We start from the raw sequence: 19,702 nt of genomic DNA on the forward strand, positions 1-19,702 counted from the left end.
AGTACTGCTTCACCTTATACTTTTAGGCAGGAGAACCAGTTCCTGAAAGATTTCCTGTTCTTCTGTAATTGCCAGCCATGGCCCCTGGGTACCTTGTAATAAAGCTATGTTAATGGTTTGGCTTCTTAGCCTGGATAGTAACGACAAGCACTCTACACTTAAGGTAGCTATACTAATCAAGATTCAATTAAAAGTTTATTAGAACTCTGGCTTCTGTGCTTGCTTTGAGAATAGATCAGTAGCTACTTTAGGAAAAGTCTGGTCAAAAAGCATGACCCTTCAAATTAAAATTAAGAACTATATAAGTTTACTTAGTTAACAATATCCTAAAAATGAAACACCGCAAAACACATTTTGTATCCCACTTGATTGTTACAGTCTGTGTCAATCTGGGTTAGTGCATGCAATAATTGTGTAACAAGATTTCGTAAGAACTTCATTTTGTGGCCTTTTAAAATCACATCCATGGAAATAAGAATTCATTGTTATGAATTCTGACAAACTGACATGAGAGCTGGAAAATGTTAAAGATTAAGTATCACTAGCTGCCTGAATCTCTGGTTATTAATTTAAAAATATAACTTCGTTGGAGTTTTTATCATCTTCTAAGCCAGGGTCCACGTGATGATGTTACTGTTTTTGGATCACAGCTAAAAATGCAGAATAAAGATTTATTTCAGTGACATCATCATTACATTCCCAGTTATTATGTCCATGCTGGTTTATTTAGCCAGTATTTTATGAGCCTGGAAATGATGGAAAGATCCTATATACCCTGTCAAAAGAAGAAAGGGTGGCTATGATTTGGTTATGTAACAAGTGCAGTTTTGGCCCAAAATCAATTTTTTCCTTGGAAAAGTTTTTATACCTGATTGCTTCTAGGGCTTCAAGAAAATTATATGTGAGTGCCCAGAACAGGTCCAGAACTTCAGCTATGGGTTACGTGAGTTAAATGCAAAGAAGATCTTTTAATGAGAATAATTGGACACAGGAACAGTCCCAAGAATGTTAAGGTTTAGAGCCAACATTAAAAAAAAGTTAAACAAGATAATAGCAAAAGTAATAATGCTTGAACTCCAGAAAAGACTTTTCAAAGCCTCAAGTTTTGAAGCTCTCAGTGAGCTTACTTATATTCTGCCTGTAACTTTTGTATTTTTCATGTGTATGAATTTCAGATGGATGTAATCAACTCTAGTGATGCCCCATTCACCATGGGATAATAGATCTGCACTCAGAACTAACAGAGCAGAAGAAACTTCTTGTTCATATGTATTTCCCTTGAAATTAGCTAACTTCCACAGAAATACTGGAGGAAAAGGAGAAATGGGCAAGAAAGGATTGTATTCTGAACTGCTGGAAGAGACAATTGAGTGTAGATGCAGCAGCTCATTGTCCCTCATTTTTCAGCAGGAGACTAACTTGCCAGCCCAGCTGAAAGCTTTGTTTGGAGCCGCCAGGCAGGAATACTGCTTGCTTTAAGCCGTCATGGAATGTTTCTTGGCTGACTGTCAAGCATCTATGGCAACTGGCTACGGCTGCACCTGCCCCTGTGCAAGGTATATCATCCAGTATTCTCAAAGACTTGCGATGAATTTCTTTTGGGCGAGAGCAAGAATAAGCATCTACGTAGTGTGTGTGTGTGTTATTTTTTTGCAGGGGACCTCTTGTGGTATTGCAGTTCTTTCTGGAAACCAGAGAACCATCTGGTCCCTCAAGTAGCCTTGTACCCTTTAAAATCATATTATGGCAGATCCCAATGTAATAGCTAAGATCAGTTTTGTTGACACAGGTGAGAAATGGTGAAAATATGAATAGGTGGAGTGACAAGGTCTTGCATGGAATTGGAAAACTAGTGGTACTAACTGCAGATGCATAATGGAGAGCTGTGTTGATTTTGTTTAACCCCTGATAAAACTCGTGCAGGAAGAGTTACCATGGCAACAAGGTCCAAATCAGGCTAGCATGAACTAAAGGCTGAGATAACACAATCCCATTTTTAGCACTCCAAAAGGGAGAAAATCGCTGATGATCACACTAAAGATGGAAACAATATAATTTCAAGCTGCATAATATGCTAGTGGTTCAACAGCTGAAAGTAAAGAATGCCAGCAAGAAGGCCATTTCATGAGGAATTCCCACCTCCTAATAATTACAAATCAGTAAGAATTTAGAGACATTTAAAATATCAAAATATCAAAATATAGGAGTGAGAAAGCTGTGTGTGTCGATCCTGTTCAAAATGTAGTCCTGAAATCAAAATATGAAGGTTAAAACTTTTTTTTTTTTATCTGTGAGAATACAGCGACCAGAAATGCATTTGCCAGCTGCGTGTTCAGGAACTCTGTCTTTTCTACTCCAGTTCTTCTCAGGCACCCTGCAGGATCATCCCCAAATATTTATGATTATAGAATAATTATGCTGAATCAAAATATGATGCCACACCCCCTTGTAAGTAAAGTGTTGAAATCAATAGAATATTACTTTACAACCCAGTAGTAACCTCTAGTGCTCTACAACCTCATGCAGGATGTAGGATGGGCCATAGAAAAGTGACATTGAAGGTCTGTGACTATGAGGTGTCTGTTGCGGCTATGGTGACATACAAAGAATCTGAACAGGGACCGGAGAGGGCCAGTAAGCCAGTGGGCCAAAAGTGTACTCAGTTCTCAGCAAAGGGCTCTTATGATTGCATCTTCTCTTCAGATGCACTTCCAATGTACTGCATTCTGTTTAACTCAGACATTACCACATACTATCCAGTCATTACCAAGACTAAGGAGCTTTTGCCAGTCTTGTCTCTTCTTCCCCAATGGTGCAAAGTCTTTTCTTTTCAAAGACAAAACTGTGGGAAATTATGTTCTTTCAAAAGTGATGCAAATAAATGTCTCCAACAGGATATTCAGTGTAATCTACTGGGCAAGAACCATAAACACCTAGGGGGCTTGGTACCGCATTGACACCTGACAAGCCTATTTGTAATTCTGAATTACATTCAATTACATTGAAATTCTGTAAATTTTTAGGTGGCAGCATATGTTTTTTCATAAGAAATGTGAAGGTTATTCAGGCAAAGTGCCTCTGTCAACAGGTTCTTTGTAAAGAGCAGATTGAATATTTCATTGGGACATTTTCGTGACAGATTTGTTGTCAGTCTTGGCTTCCTGCCCTAAAGACGCTTCTTTGATTGAACAGCAATGTCATTGTTCTGAGTAGCCACACTCTGGATTAAAGTATTCCTTCATGGAGCGTTATGCCTCCTATGTAAGTTTAAAGTGTTCCCATTTATTATCAGCTACTCTGCAACTCTATAAATTGGTATTATGCTGTATTTAGGAGTGGTGTTTTACTGCAGAGTGTGAAAGACAGGCATACCAGAAGCATTAATTTGTCAGACAAACCACTGGACCATAAAACTGTGATGTTATTCAAGGAATTGTGCTTTCCCTACATAAAAACGAAAATCCTGTGAGTATCAGTTTAGCTGTCTTCATGACTGTTGCTGTCTGACCACAGGTACTATCTATATTCCTGGTATTTAGCAGTACTGAATACTGGTGACATAGTTTAATATTTCACTGAATTTTCCTTCATTAGGATTACTCCCCAAAGCCTCTAAGGTAAACATAAGCACAGAAAATGTTACCTGAACTGTTGCCAGGACAACCATTTACACATTACCACATGAATCAAAATCTCACTACGATGAATCTACTGTGTCCTGAAAACAAAATATTTTTATTCTAGGGAGAAACACATCAAGCTCAACAAAGACCTTCGCTGAGAAAATAAAATCAATGCTGCTAATAAGGAACCCAATAGACTAGCTTCTCCAGACAGCTTAAAACATGGTGTCTTAGCAAACAGATATTGTTTAAGAGATAATATACATATATATACCAATGGCAGTAAGGTAGCTTAGTGTTTGAACAGCTCTGCACTGATAGGTGTGAAGTCATGAAATGGTGAAACTCATATCCTCTAGTATCCTAGATCAATAATAATTGATCAATCATAACAACAACAACAACAATCATTAATAATAATGGACCACAATAATCCTAGATTATCTAGTATCCTCATAACCATTTAGGGGACAATGCACAGAGTGTTTTTGCTGCTCAGCTGTTCTCAAGAGCTGCTACAGTAACAGCCAACATGGGACCCTAATGTAGCCCACATTACCAAGTGAAATACCAATGAATAATGAAGCAGTGCTGCCTAATGTAAGAAATGAAGTTAATTACCTTTCTCTATTTCGCTTTGAAAGGACAATTTCCGTCTTCGAAGTTTGCAGTTATCTCCATCTGTGTCATTAGTAGTTTGTGATCTTATTACGAGGTCAGACTTGATTAATGAAATATGAAACATAATGACAGATTAGTCCCATCTGAAGAAAGCAGGTTTTCAATAGATGATTGACTGTTAATCATGTTCAAGCTTTAAGAAAGGCAATATTACACAAGTCAGTCTGCATCAAGCTCTCCATGCCCAGCTAAAGGTATCGTTCAATGCTAACGTTAAAAACTTCATGCAGATTGAGCAAACCCAAAAATGTCACCGCTTGATGATGAAACAAAAGTATCCTGATAAGAAGTTTACATAGAAAGACATGGGTTCATGTGTTATCAGCTTCCTGAACTTGCACAAATGTGGTTTAAGTGATCTTAGAGAAATAAATGAAAAAAAAAATTAAATAACCTCTGGCACAGAATGCATAGTATTGCAAGAAGTAATGTGGTAACTGATTATAATTACATTTATATTTAACTACATGGTAATGGTTATAAAGGTTACATTTTACAACAATAAATATGACTGACTAACCACAGACACTTTACCCCTCATTATTTTATCTTTCTACACCCTCCCTTCCTCTCTATAGGATTCTGTTCATTCAGTTACTTATTTCCATACCAGAACAAAATGTTCTCTTTTTCCATCCATCTTACAGAAGACAGATGTGCTTTTTTTGCCATAATAAATACATAATACATTTAACTTGTCTTTCTACTAATTTAAAACTGAGAAATTTACAAATAAGCAGATATAAAACCAGTTATGCTCTTGGTGTACATACGCATGGCACTGGCTTCAGCCTACTTCCCTTCCCTGTGCTAGTGAGGTTTCCCATACCACTCAAGTAAGCAGATTTGCATGTGGGAGAAGGGCAGAGGGAAAGAAGGAGGAAGTGTTTACATTTTTTCTATTCCCTTCATTGTAAACCTGGTGGGTAAGGTGCTTCAGTGGTGGCTCACTGGTAGAGCAACTGCAGGAGGAAAGAGGCACTTTTACATTAATAGGAGGACAGGAGCAGAAGTGGAGGCAGAAGCACATATTCAGATAAGAAATGTGGATCTGAGTGATGTTTTGAAGATCAGAATGTGCTCATCACTTCTTTTAGGGGATGATTTTCTGGAGTGCAATAGACAGTGGAAAGCAAGTGGAATTGCTAGAGAAAACTGTGATTTTGTAAGCTCAGAGGCATGGGAGAGCCTATCCTCCCTTCCCTGTCTCTGGGAAGTCTAGTGATTTTTTCTTAGTGGCTGGTACAGCAGTAACAAGTAACAACTGAAAAATTTCTAAGGAACATGAACAGTGAGGACTTGCTTTGTGTATTCTACGCCAGCACACAGAAGATGGATATTTGTTTCAATTTTCTCAGATGTAAGGAAAAAATAATGATAAAACATTGATGATAATATAATTGCAGGAAATAACCACTCAGACTAAAATCATTAATGTGAATTTAACCTCAAGGATTTTTTCAAATATGTGGACTTTCAGTTTTAAATTTATCACTAGACTATAAAGTCACTGTTTTGTATTTCACATGCAATTAATAATGATGACCTTTTCAATAAATACAAAAGAATGACTTTCAAAGTAAGGAATATAATTGGTCTTTTATTTTCAGAATGCTCTTTTATTAAAAAAACCCCTCAGTATAAAAGGAAGTGACATGTCTTGTCAGAATTTATATTTGTTTTAATTTGTTAAATTAAAGATCCACATGTGATTAGCAAAGATGTCCCTATGATTTACAGCCCCAAACTTAATTTTCTTTGTCTCCTTGTTTCTCAGAAAGGCGAATTATGCTAGTGCCTTCTCATGGAACCTCCATTTTTTCTTAAAAGTTTAGACAGAACAGCACTATCTCAGAAATAATGAAATGTAAACTAGTCATTCTGTGGGCAGTGCAGTCCATGTCTGATGGCTAGTGCTGGTGTGCGCCGCAGCTTTCCAGGGACAGCGTTAACCCCAGTAGCACCAGCTGGGCAATAGCCTTTCCCCTCTCCCCTTGTGGCTGAACCTCCCCTTTCTTTCCCAATTCGGACAGACCCGGGCAGTCTGAAATAAGGAAACACTGGTAATTTTTCTGATTTCCTGAAGATGCAATGTGTGCAAAAGGGGACACTTAGGACAGTTGCTGGGGGAAAAAAGAGACCAAGAAATCCCTGCAAATCTGAAGACTGAATGACATTTGAGAAGTCCCTTGTATGCTTTTAGTCTCCTCCAAGGTAGGGTACACCCCAAAATAAGAGAATTAGCAATTCGTGTCTGAAAGACAATTAAATATTTTCTCTTGTTAGACACAGAATGAATCTGGATAAGCTGATTTGTCTTTATTTTATGGGTGTACAATTAAATTCAGTATCAAAAGTTCCCCTTGCGGTGACCCAGGCTACAGTCATCTGAAAAAAACATATTTTCCATGACTTTAACAAAACATCTGAAATCCCCCTGGCTGAAACATTAATACTATTTAAATATAGAAGCAAATCCTGTTAGATTAACATCATCTGAATAATTTCATTGACTTCTGCTGAGTTAAACTGACTTCAGTAGGAGCAATCAGGTGAGTATATTTGTTAAAAATAGGATTTAGCCTCAGGCTTTTAGCTTTTAATTTTGCTAACCATGTTTTTTCGATTGCTATTTTCAAGTTTTGTTACTGTGGGATTCAGATTCAGCCCAATAGTAAGAAAAAGAATCAGTTATTGCACATACCTTCGCAGTTTCATCTCTCAGATTAAAAGTCAGTTCTAGATTGGTGAGAAAGAGATCAGAAAATTCAGGATACATATCCAAAACTTCCAGTAGATCTTCTCGCTGGATCTTATGTAAGTCACAGTAAGTTAAAGCTCGCACATCGGCATTTGACTTCCCTGGTTTTGCATAAAGATGTACCATCTCTCCAAAAATATCATTTTTGCCTGCAGAAAAAAAAAAAAAAAGATGGATATTATTATTTTAAACATAAGCCATTGAATTGAATGATATATTTCTTTATGATAATGGTGTATAATATCACTATGTGATCTTACATGAAGTTTCACAATCAGATTACCATTGCACATGTTATTGTAAATCAAAAGTATTATTAATATTAATAGTAAAATTATGTAAGCCAATAAAGTTACATAAGCATAAAACAGAATTAAGTGAACAGAAAATCTAGTTCCATCACAGTTTTTCTTCAGTTCCATCAAAACAGCATGACTAGAGCAGTTTCCTTTGTCCTTTCTTGTAAAAAACATTATTTGCTGATTTAAATCCTATTGTTATGATCATAAAGGTGTGATTTCTGTTGTTCACTAGAGTCCAGGAGTTGTCTGGCCTGGAATCTCATTTTGTAAGAATTGCATGAAGAAACAGAACATACTTTAAATATATTTTAGTAGAAAATGACTTAGCTTTTATATTTGCAGGGAGAATGCAAAACTTCCAAGATGCAGAACTTATTTTGAAGAAGCTGTTTAAATATAGCTGCCTCTGTTTTGATATATTACAACTCTTTCCACCAATGTTGACACATTCGCAGTACCTGTTTTATAAAATTGTTATCTCTACTTAATTGCTTGCTTTCCCCAAATCTGCACCTAACCTTCATAAATGCAGAGCAGCTGCAGCCAGAGACTGGTAAAAATAAGCTCCAAACCAGGGGCTGCAGGGCTTAGCTGCGAAATGGGGTTTGGTGGGGGAACTAGGAAAACACTTGTGGAAAAGAACAGTGGTCATAGCAACTGAGAAACAATAGACTGGTAAAAAAGAATACAGGGGTGATTTTGCCTCTGTTAAACATTTGTGGCTTTTGCATTAGGTTACTACAAGTATTTCTGATTTCTCCATTTTCTGAAAAGGAAGCTGAAAACTGAGTAAGCAAACAACTAAAAGATGCAAAAAATAATTTAAGGGCTGATTTACAGTGAGAATCCTAAAGAACACTGTCTGTTTAGCTTATCAATGGGAAGATTAAGAGGTAAGGTTATATTGCATATATCCTTATATAGAGAAAAAATTACTTGGTACTAAATGCCTCTAGAATATGATAAGGAATGCATAGTAAGAATCAATAGAAAGAAACTGAAGCAAGATAATTTTATACTGGAAATAAAGTACATATCTTTAACAATAAAAATCATTAACTATGGAAATAAACTGCTAAGAAAAGTGATGACTTCTTCATCTCATTACGTCTTCAGACCAAAACCCTTTTCTTTCTTTCATCAAACACAGTTCATTAAGCACAACAGATGGTTAAAGGTATGAAATGTAACAGGAATCAGTGATGTAACAGAGGTTACCCAATATAATCTAATAGTCCTTCTGGCCTTAATGCTTATGAATGCAGAGCTCCTATTCAAGGCACATAATACCTTCTCCACAACACAACTGTTGACACGATTACAGTATTATTGTATCTTGCCTGCAAAGCTCAGAGAGGTGGTAGATTCTATGAGGTCCACAGGCACTGTATTTCCTAAGAATCTGGCCCAGAATTGCTCTTGTCAGGTCAGTACTGATCAGACCTTACTCAGAAGCATCAGACAGTGCTTGATGAGTTGAGGAAAACTGGGGGACAAAACCAACATTTCTCAGAACTCTCTGATTTCTGTGATGAAGTTGCAATACTTGCTAAGGGTGGAAACTTCATCCATTGTAGATCTGTCTGACTGAAGTCTTTTCAATCCCAGAGACAAAATCTGAGTGTTTTCTATGTCAATCTCTGTGTGTAGGTTTTTCAGAAAGAGGAATTCAGTAAAAATGTTTTGCTAAGTATTGATATTCTTTATTAGGTGTCTGTGTGATTTAATCGCAGAGTAATTTTCATTTCTATCATCCTTTATTCTTTTTTAGCAGATTCTTCAGGCTACCACAGACTCACTAACTGGAGCCAGCTACCAGGCAGGCTTCTGCCTCATGGGTTGTGCAACAGATGTGGGCCCACAGAGCAGTTGTGCCCAACTGTCTCTTTCTCTCTGTCTGGACCACCTTTCCCTGGAAGAGCAGGACTCCAGACTGTGGCACCTGGTGTGAGGAGCCGCAGGCTGGAAGAAATATAGAGATATTGTCCTGCAAATACCTGGGTTTCTGCTGCAGCATGAGAGCGCAGGGATCTGATATGCATAACATGTAAAAAAAAAAAAAAAAAAAAAAAAAAAAAAAAAGGCATGCGAAAGACCAGTCTGCATCTTTGGTTCAGGAAGAAATTACTGAGTTCATAAATTTGTCAGCTTTTCTTGATTGTGAGTGCTACAGAAATTTGTGTTTTTGATGTAAGAGATGAAATCCTCGATGAACCACACTGTTCATAATCAGGGAAAGACACTCCACACAGGCAAGTAAAAATCTCAGTGTTATACTTGCATGGTCCCTACTTTTCTTGAGTCTAAAGCTGGCCCAGATGATGAGATGCAACAGCAAGAGGTGACAAATCATCATGGTAACATCATCTTAACCTGGGGAAGGATTTCTGTAGGCACACCTTTGTACCTCTGCTCATATATCCAGCCTGCAAAGGACTAGCAGAATAATCAGTAACAGGTGGATTAATAGCAACATACTGCTATCTGTCCACATTTTGCTCCAGCTACTTCTCTGGCTGTAAGTTCCTACAGTGGATCATAAACATAAAGGAGAACATATGAATGATGTTACAGCTGGTGTACATTTCCATACACTAAAATCCTTACTCATCTATTCAATTATTCTTTGCATTCTTATTACCTGATATTAAATTGGAGAAACAAAACGGTAGCTTGTTTAGGTAGGGTTTTAGTTATTTTACTTTAAAAATTGCTGTAGTTGATGCAGTCTTGTTAGTTCCACAGAGGAATCATCACCAGCTGCAGGTGAGCTCCCAGCTGGATTGAACATTGCTCTGAGCCATGTTCACTGGGAAAGAAAACAAGTAACTCCACGTACTATGCAAACATGAACAAGTTATAAGAAATACAGAGGAAACGCTGGTGTTACTACACTTAAATATCAATCTAGATCAGTTTAATCTGTTATTCCCTTCCTTTTCTATATGTTCAGTGGGCAGAAGCAGACATTCCTGAAAACCTCTGGGAGACATTTCGAATGCCTAAAGGTAGATACGTTTTTCTCTGGTTAGCATATAGGGCGTCTGTGTGCCTCAGTACCCTCATACACTCTTCAAGAAAAGGGTGTCCTTGACTTTGGTTCTTGCAGCATAATAAGAACTGGAGTAATTGGATATCTGCTTTACCACTTTCCTAGGGATAAATCTGACTCACTGCTGCTCTTGTGTTTTAGGTATCCAAGGACATGGGTTCTTTGTTTCCCATCAATTATTGCGATAATGTAGACTTTGCTCCTTAAACAAATATTTCTCTTCTTGCTTTTAAATAACAGTCAGCAAAATGTTAACAAATTTCCTTCCCCAGGAACAAATATGGATATTTCTTTTTTATCTCATGACTCTTTTAACATGCCTTGTAGTAATCTACTTACCAAGAATGGCTACAACAATGTCACTCTTAAGGATTTCAATGGAGCCTCTTGACACAAAGTAAAGAGCAGTGAGAACATCTCCACAGTGCACTAAAGTATCTCCAGGAGGCGCATGTGTTGTCTTAAATTTCATAGCCAAAGCTCGAAGACAGCCTTTGCTGGCCCCCCGGAAAGCTTTGCAATTCTGAAGCAAGTTTTGGTTGAGGTGCAGACAAATGTCAGCTTGTAAGCATTCTGGAAACCCCTTCAGGACCTGGAAATACAAGCATAAAGATTTAATGTGAATGTTATGAAAGTTGCTTTATATAATTTTTATGTTTTCTTCCTGGACGGAAAGAAAGAAGTGACATAGGAATAGAGGTGGCCTTAAGAGCTGTCGGAGTACTGCAATTCAACAAGTGCATAGTGTAATCTATATTGTGAAGCTTATGCAATGTGAATACTAATGTATGTGGTGGTTACAAAATTAATTATTAAGATTTCTTTCATTTCAAGAAATGGTATCAAGGTATATGAATGCATATACTGCAGTAAAATAGCAAGGCAGGTAAGGGTAGAGTCTTGACTGAGTTTCACCTATTTGGACTAATATGTCTATTTCCTTCTTATCAATCATAAAAGTACCACATTTAATATAAAAGAAGTTTTTGCTGAAATAACCATGACATTTGTAAAATGAGAGCTTTCTGAACAAGATCAGATACTTTTCAAAAAGACAGCATTTTAACGGGATTTTCATGTTAAATATATTCTGCTTTATAAGTGTAGGAATTAGATTTTTATCAGAAAAAGCAACACATGCTACTGAAACAATGATGTTATGCAGATTTACATAGGCAGATGATTAGTTCAGCAAACCACAGGGCTAGTTGCTATGATCCTTGCTTATCTCTTACTCAGAACAACGGGAGCTTGCCTGAAGTAGAACCACGGGATTCCTCTTGGGTACCATGGTAACATGTTAATTTTGTTTAGAAGAAGAAAAGTGAGCTACTTACGACATGGTCATTATGTGTGAGCTTTTCTAAATTGTTTAGGATCGTATTATCTCTGATTCTTTTAGAATCTATAAACATTTCTGCTACTGGCTTCTATGGGAGTACTGCCCACCTTGTGACTCTGCCTGCTGTGTTAAGGAATGGGTGATATATTATTGTGCACTACCCTTTCTTCCCTTTAAATCAGGGGTCCTCAAACTATGGCCTGCGGGCCGGATACAGCCCCCCAGGGTCCTCAATCCGGCCCCCAGTATTTACAGAACCCCCCACCCCCACCCCCGGCAGGGGCTGTGGGGGGAAACGAAGCAGCCGCAGATGACTGCCTGCCACTTCATCCGCACGCTGGCCCCCTGTTTAGAAAGTTTGAGGACCCCTGCTTTAAATCCTTTAAATCTGCTCTCAGTGATGTTATTGGGTCATGTGCTTTCCCTGGTACTGCCTACATCTGTTGCATATTTCTAAGAAGAAAACATGAACTGATTCTACCAGTCTTGTGAATATGTGATCAGGATGTGTCTTTTCATTATTGGACCAGCCTATTCATTCATTCATATTTATCCTCTCCACTGTTTTTCTACAAACAAGTAAATATTTCTGCACAGAAAAAAATATATACAAAATGCATCACTTGTTGCTATATTAATTCTTACTTCAGCACAATAAAGGTCTGTGCGGTTACTCTTATTGCATAAAGATATTCACAACTCAAATCCCTTGTTAATGGAGAAGATGAACACATATCTGATATGAAGCTTCTGTCCACACAAGCCAGGCTATGATTTACAAATGAAATATTAGTACCTTTAACTGAGTTGAAATGTTTCTATGATTGCTAATGGAAATCAGTGCTGTGAAATAACAAACAATGTTTTAACACACATAGGTACAAAAATTTTATGAGCTATAGGGCATCACCACATGAAAGTTATACATCCTCAGAAAAAGCCAGCATTAACAATAAGCAAAAGAAAATATGATTTATGAAAAACTTCTGTGGTGCCAGTCAGTTTCCAGTATCACCCCACTAGAAATAGCTTAGTATGCAATTACTCTTTTTACTTTAATGTAATTGTGTTGAAATAAAAAGATTGATATTCTGATAACCAAATAAATCTGGTCGGCGATAAAGGTGGAAAAGAAGTGCAAGTCTTTATGCTGAAATTGTTCTCTAGTCACTTGAGTAAAAAAGACCTATTTTGAATTAATTTACTATGTATCTATCTATAATATAAAAGAGCTCCATTTTTTTATAGGATACAAAAGAGGAAATATATTTTCAATTCAGAGTTACTTACAGGAAAAGGTATTTGAACTGTTAGAAAGACAGGAGCACAGCCTTAGTATAAATGGTATTAATTTTTCACATCAGCTTCCACTTATCTCATTTATCAAGGGATTGTACTTTACCATTAAGCAAAAACCGAGCAGACCATGTGTGTTGGTTTATATTTCTGAAGATACTTTGGGTATTTCTTTAAAGAAAATGTTATTTTGATAATTTGTTTATACTTACATGAAACTGTTCTAAAATCTTTGCATATTAGTTAATAGTTATTTATATGCCAATAAGCTCTGAAAGATACTAGCCTCTGTTCAAGTGCCTGTGATTAAAAAGTCCCTGCCCCATGGAGCTTACACTCTAAAATTGTTATACATCAGAGAGGAAGAACACTCACTCTTTAACACCACAGTTGTCAAATGTCTAGAAGGAAGACAAGTGCCCAAATAACATTATTTTCCAATAAAGTTTTGTAGATTACTCCACTAACACAAGTTTAGAAATGCAAGAAAGAAGCTGATTTGAAGATAAATTTGTTAAAATATTGCTATATACTACGTTAATAAAATAAGCTTACCATATCACACACATTTTATATAGTGAAGTATTTAATCCAAGTCCAGTAGCTGACACCATACAGAATTTGATGTTTTCAAACTAAGTTTTATGTTGTGCAGTACAGACAACATCTTGCCAACCCAAGCCTACATGCACCTTCCTAATATTCAGGGTTTCATTACTTTGAGAAAATATTTCTTATTCATCAGTTTTTAGCTTGGGTTAATAAGGAAGTATCTGGTTTTCACAGAGACCTTTGATTGTCTGTGTAGAGCAGGAACAATTGTGTTGAAAATTACATTCTTACAATGTGGCAATCAACATCAATACATTACGTGTATGCGTCCTGACAATTCTAAATATTAGAAAATCATCCATGCAGTCTTCAAAGTCATGAGATTATCTTAAAATAATAAAAGTCTAAATATTGCGTTTCACTTCTTTTCATTTGCTGTGAGCTTTTGGAGTCTTTAAACACATTGAAGTCACACTCCAATGTAACAGAAAAAAATTAACATACACTTTTCTAAACCACTAAAACCTAACATAATATTGAAATTACATGAATACAGGGCTAGGTAGTGTGAAAATAAATTTCAAAATAAATTTTTGAAAATGATAAAGCTAGAATTGCTCTTTAAATAGCATTATTTTCAATGACAAATCCAAAACTAATAAATCAATTGAATACAATTTTGGGTTTCAATTGTTCTGTCTTTCCTAACATGTTTCTATTACACTCAATATCTCCTCCACAGTGATTCCACTGGGCTCTGGGGAGAAAAATCTTGGCTTCTCATATTTGGAATCAGAACTCAAGCATATTTCAAAATATGCTTCTAAAAAACACATGTAACAAGTTATAAAACCAGTGTCCGCGCCCTCCCCAAAACAAAAAACCAACCCCCCCCCCAAAAAAAAAAAAAAAAAAAAAAGGAAAAGCAATTGTGATGCTTCTGTGACATAAGCTCCGGTTGTCTCCCATTGATAGTTGGTCAAGTCGTTGGTCAAGTTGGTCAAGTTGTTCAGTTGTTTCTTCCTGTCTGGAATAAACCTTATTCCACATCAAATAATGTTGGTTTATCTACTTGGCATGCTTAGAGAGGAGGAAAGTGTCATTCAGACAGAAGTGAAGCATAAATGTGGAATGAGTGACTGAAGTCTGGTGAGGATAGCAGGACGTGATTCATATTGTCTTGAAGAATGTGGTCTTTCATAAGTGGAGGGGGAGTCCAGCTTCATTAATTTGTCTTTTTCAAGATGACACCAAAGTATCAGTCATACATGTATCAGACATCTTTGTGACAACAGAATTGGAGACATTTATGTGCTCTGACTTCCAACAACTAGTAAATGTTTGGGGCAATGATAACTTTGTTTTGTCTGGAGACATGATAAGATTGATGAGAATGTTTAGATTTTCTGCCCTCAGTATTATATACTCTGGAACAAGTATTAACATCTGTCCCACAAAAAAAATATTTAGAAAGCATCCAAGCCGAAAGATATCAGGATATTAGTGACAATAATTGTCATTAAATGTAGAAATATCACATTCTACACCAACAGAATCACAGAATGGTTGGAAGGGATCTCTGGAGTTCATCTTGTCCAGCCTCCCTGCTCAAGCAGGGCTGCCTAGAGCTGGTAGCCCAGGATGATGTCCAGATGGCTTTTGAGTATCTCCAAGGACAGAAACTCCAAAACTTCTCTGGGCAGCTTGTGCCAGTGCTCAGTCCTCCTCACCATAAAAAAGTGTCTCCTGATGTTGGAATGGAACCTCCTGTTTCAGTTTGTGCTCATTGCCTCTGGTCCTGTCACTGGGCACCCCTGAAAAGCACCTGATTCCATCTTTTTTACAGTCTTCCTTCAAGTATTTTTTCACATTGATGAGATTCCCTGTGAGCCTTCACTTCTCCAGGCTGAACAGTCCCAGCTCTCTCAGCCTTTCCTAGTCTAAGCTCCAGTCCCCGCAGTCTGGCAAAGATATTCCTTTAATTCTGCATATAATGCTCTGTCATACATTTGCTCTGTGAAATATAAGTGGGATCAAACATTAAATGCCAGGCAGCAGCTGAAGAGAGCAGAAGAGGGCTCTGGTGTATTTTGGGTCTTCTCGGAGTGTGTTGAAACTCATTTTGACTAAGGTTTTCTTGTTCTAGAATCAGTCAGACTTTTTATGAGTGGCAAGTATCCAGCTTATAGAGGGAAAGATAAAGGTAAACTCTCAGGTTCATCTGACAATTTAAGATGGCATAAACTGAAAGAGGAATTCTGGTCCTTTCTGCATTATCTGTTTATTCCTGCCCTGTCTTGATCTCTCCTTGTGAAATGGTTTGAGAAACTGATCCACACAAGAATTAACCCAGCAAAAAATATTGAGCAGCTAAAGCTACAAAGAAGTGGGAATAAATATACTTTGTGTCATAGACTACACATACTTAGTCTCTATTTGGATCTCATCTACGTAATCTCAGGATATGTTCACATTGCTGAATAAAGTTCTTGAACAATATATATATTATAAAATAATAAATTTTGAACTAATTACAGGGAGCATCCCCCATGCCTTGAAGGGTTCACTCTAGTGGGAATTTATATTCAAAATTAACATTTTGTCTGTCTTAGTTTGTTCTGTAGGAATGAGTGAAATTAATTCATATGTTTGGTGAAATAACCTATGTCTTTAATTTTTATCTTTCTGCCACATAATTTTAGCACTAATCTGAGACTCTTTAGCTGCACAAATTGCACCGCACTTATGTTGTATTAGAATCTCTGTCTCCCAGTAGCTGTTCCCTCTGACGGAAAGAGTAGTGTGGGATTTAGTTCTGTCACAAATATCTGATTTTAATAACATCTTCATCTAAGCTAAACATTTCTGTAATTCAGCCTAGTATCTATTTCTAGAAAGAATTTAGACTTTACTATTTCTGTGATAGTTAATTACAGAGGAACTATTTGTATAAGCAGAAGGCCAAAACCTTTCAAAGAGGTTTCACCTGTTAGAAAAGAATGAACAAGGTCACATGTGGCAATAATTCTATTCCAGCAGCTCCTGGGGTCCACACAGAATAAGCATTATTTCTGTTGATTCCTCATCTTCATACAGGAAAATGTTGCAGAGTCAGATTTAATTTTTATTTTTTTCCCCAGGATATGAAGGAGTTCCTTACAACAGTTGAGAGAGAAGAGAATCAGTGTGTGATGATGAGCTAACTCACCTTTCAATGAGATTTGAAGTCTGAAAACCTTATCAAGAATTATTGCCATGACACAGATTTATGTGACATTTTTATGTTGAAATTACTGGAACTGCAGTGGATCATTCTTCATCTATAATCTTATTACAATTTCTGAATACATCTGAAAGGTGATCTCTGAGAAACGATACATTGCTGGGTGAGGAGGACAGAAAATTATTTCAGTTTCTTTGACTGTTGACCCCTTCATCAACAGAAAAGTTTAATATCTGTAGAAGCTGGAAGATGACCAGATCCATGTCTTTCCAAAAATATAATGATAGTTGAAAAACTGTTAATTGCACTTGTTTTTGAGATGTTAGACCACAAAATATATTGCAGTTAGAAACTGTAAAGGATCGCTTTGCAAATAGATTGACATTCTAGAAACTTTTATTTTTTTATTTTCCTATGATGTCTTATTTTCTGTAACTTGATTAAACAAAGGCATTCATGTTTTTAAGTGGTCTTGTTACAGAAAACGAAAGAACAGCTTTACAGCTAACCATATCTGAGCTACTTTCTGACAGGCTTATACATCTTATGATTTCCATTGTGAATATAGACAAATAGCAGTATCACTTTCCACCATGATTACATAGTCCCTCTGTTTAACCGATTACTAATAGTTTTTGCTCAAAACGCTTCTAATTTGGATTAATCTTCTGATGGTATAAGGAACTTCTCCTTGCTTTTTTTTAAATTTTAATTTACATTTCTAATTCTCTGGTTCAAAGATATTGCTGGCACTAGTTCCATTGGTAGAATCATTTTAGTCATAGGAAGTGATCATCGTGGGGGCAAAAACAAGAATAACAAATGTAGTGCTGTCATCCCGTGACCAGTGGCTAATTTCTCGCAAAGGAAGCCCTACCAAAGCAATGGTGAACCTGCCTTTTATTTGATACAGTAGCATTACTGGCTCTGAACCTTCAAGATTGCTATGTTCTCTGCTGTACTTGCATGATCACTGTAGCCAAGACAACTTATCACAAGTGTAAAACCGGCCATTTGCTTCGATACTTGCAGAAGGTTCCATAAATTTATGCATAAAAATTCTGACTTGCTCTCTCCTTTCATGGTACTGAGTAAAATGCAAGATAAAAACACATCTTTCCCATATCCAAAATTTTAATTAACGTGTACATTTGACTAAAAACACTTTCCAATGCTTGTCCCACTTATTTACTTAGAAGTCTTTTAAAAGATAAAATAAACCAATAAAGCTGTTCAGATGCACAGAAGATCCATGGAAAGAAGGGGGTGGGGATTGTAAAAAACACATGCATAACTTAAAAAAGGATCTCAAACACTAAATATGTCGTCTTTGTGGGGTAAGCATCACAGACATGCTATTATCAGCGCTGGACTGATAACATTGAAATGAAGGGGGAAAAGAAGGCAAAGAGAGTTTAGGAAAAACAGAACAGGATAGTTTAAAAAATTAAAATAATGTCTGAATCTTCGGGACTGGTGACACCTTTCATGAAACAATATACATTGTAAAATATTTGTTTGTAATTTAACTTTGCCAGTGTATACCACAGGGATATGATTTAAATTATGCTTATTCTATAGACTCAATATTTTTATCCAGATTAAAATAAATCCCAAATCCTGTTTATCCAGTCCATGCGTAATTATGTGGAACTGTTTTTGCCAAAATACATTATGCAATGAAACATAATCAAAGAGATGTAGAAATGAAACAGAAGGGAACAAATGAACAATGTTCACAGCACATTTCACCTGCAGATCTTTAAAGCTAATTTTAAGTTTAGCCATTTCAAATGAGCGTAAAGTACCAAATTCTGGTTTACAGTATTAAGTGTAGGATTTTGTTTAGGAAATCAAGTTTATTTAGTCTCAGTACAGTATTATTCCTGAGGTTAAAAGTTGGTTGGGTTTGGTTTTTTTTTTTACTGTTCCTGAATTCTTAAGTATATTACTGATGATAATTAAAAGCATCTTTTGAAATATATGTCTAATATTATTTTTATATATATATGTGTGTGTATACAATGCATGTACATATATATATATATAAATGTAAATTTTTCATGCATTTCAAATTGCAAAGGAGAAAGAAGACTGAGGTTTTGAATTTTATTCAGTTTTCTGTCATGAAATTAGAAAGAAAGACACATTGGATCAAATTCTGCCTTCAGATATTTGCAAAAAACTCCCAGTAAATATTGGCAGGAGTCAAACGTATTTGTCTGAGGACAGTATTAGCCTGTTGGTATGTAAATGCAAATATTTCATGCAAAATTAAGTTAATACCACATGCAAGTCCATCTCATATGCACATGGCTTACAGCCAAGAAAACTTCATTGGTGCTTGTGCTAACATGCATATATGGTTTGAACCAAGAGCATTCACGCAAGGGAAAATGCAGAATGATCAGCATGGCAACTTTGTCAGAGTGACATTCCTACAGAGCAACTACCTAATGCAAACCAATATGCACATGACCTTTTTTGGGCAGAGAAGCATGATTTAAGTTGTGGGGTAAAACAGCAATTAATAAATGTGGTTAGATTAGCAATTTTAATGTCTAATTTTTAGTAACCATTTTGCCCCACATCTGATTCTACTTCGATTATTTCAGTTTGCTATCTACCCCTTCATCATGCAAAGAGTTACAATTAAAATTAGAAAGCATTGAACAAGCTCTAAACCCGACAGATAACATGGATATTCTCCACACTTTATACTGGAATTAAATTTGATATAAATACCTCCTGCTCTTACCAGTGGGTGGTGTTATTCCATGTATTTAGGTATGAAGCAGACAGGAAAGAGATAAATCTTTCATAAGTACAACGTAAATCACACAATTCTTTTATTATCCTTGCACTAAGTG

General features: G+C 36.4%; 1 protein-coding gene across 1 annotated transcript in view; it reads right to left on the reverse strand.

Annotated features, from left to right (window-relative positions):
* Positions 1-19,702, reverse strand: part of KCNH7 (potassium voltage-gated channel subfamily H member 7) — a 233,128-nt gene that overhangs the window by 18,710 nt on the left and 194,716 nt on the right. The window contains exons 10-12 of the mRNA XM_040604789.1: positions 10,759-11,011; positions 7,009-7,214; positions 4,245-4,344 (exon numbers count right to left, since the gene is read on the reverse strand). Of these exons, the coding sequence (XP_040460723.1) occupies positions 4,245-4,344; positions 7,009-7,214; positions 10,759-11,011 (559 nt within the window). The remainder of the gene's footprint in view (positions 1-4,244; positions 4,345-7,008; positions 7,215-10,758; positions 11,012-19,702) is intronic.

Source organism: Falco naumanni, chromosome 8 (genome assembly GCF_017639655.2).
Source record: "Falco naumanni isolate bFalNau1 chromosome 8, bFalNau1.pat, whole genome shotgun sequence".
NCBI lineage: Eukaryota > Metazoa > Chordata > Aves > Falconiformes > Falconidae > Falco > Falco naumanni.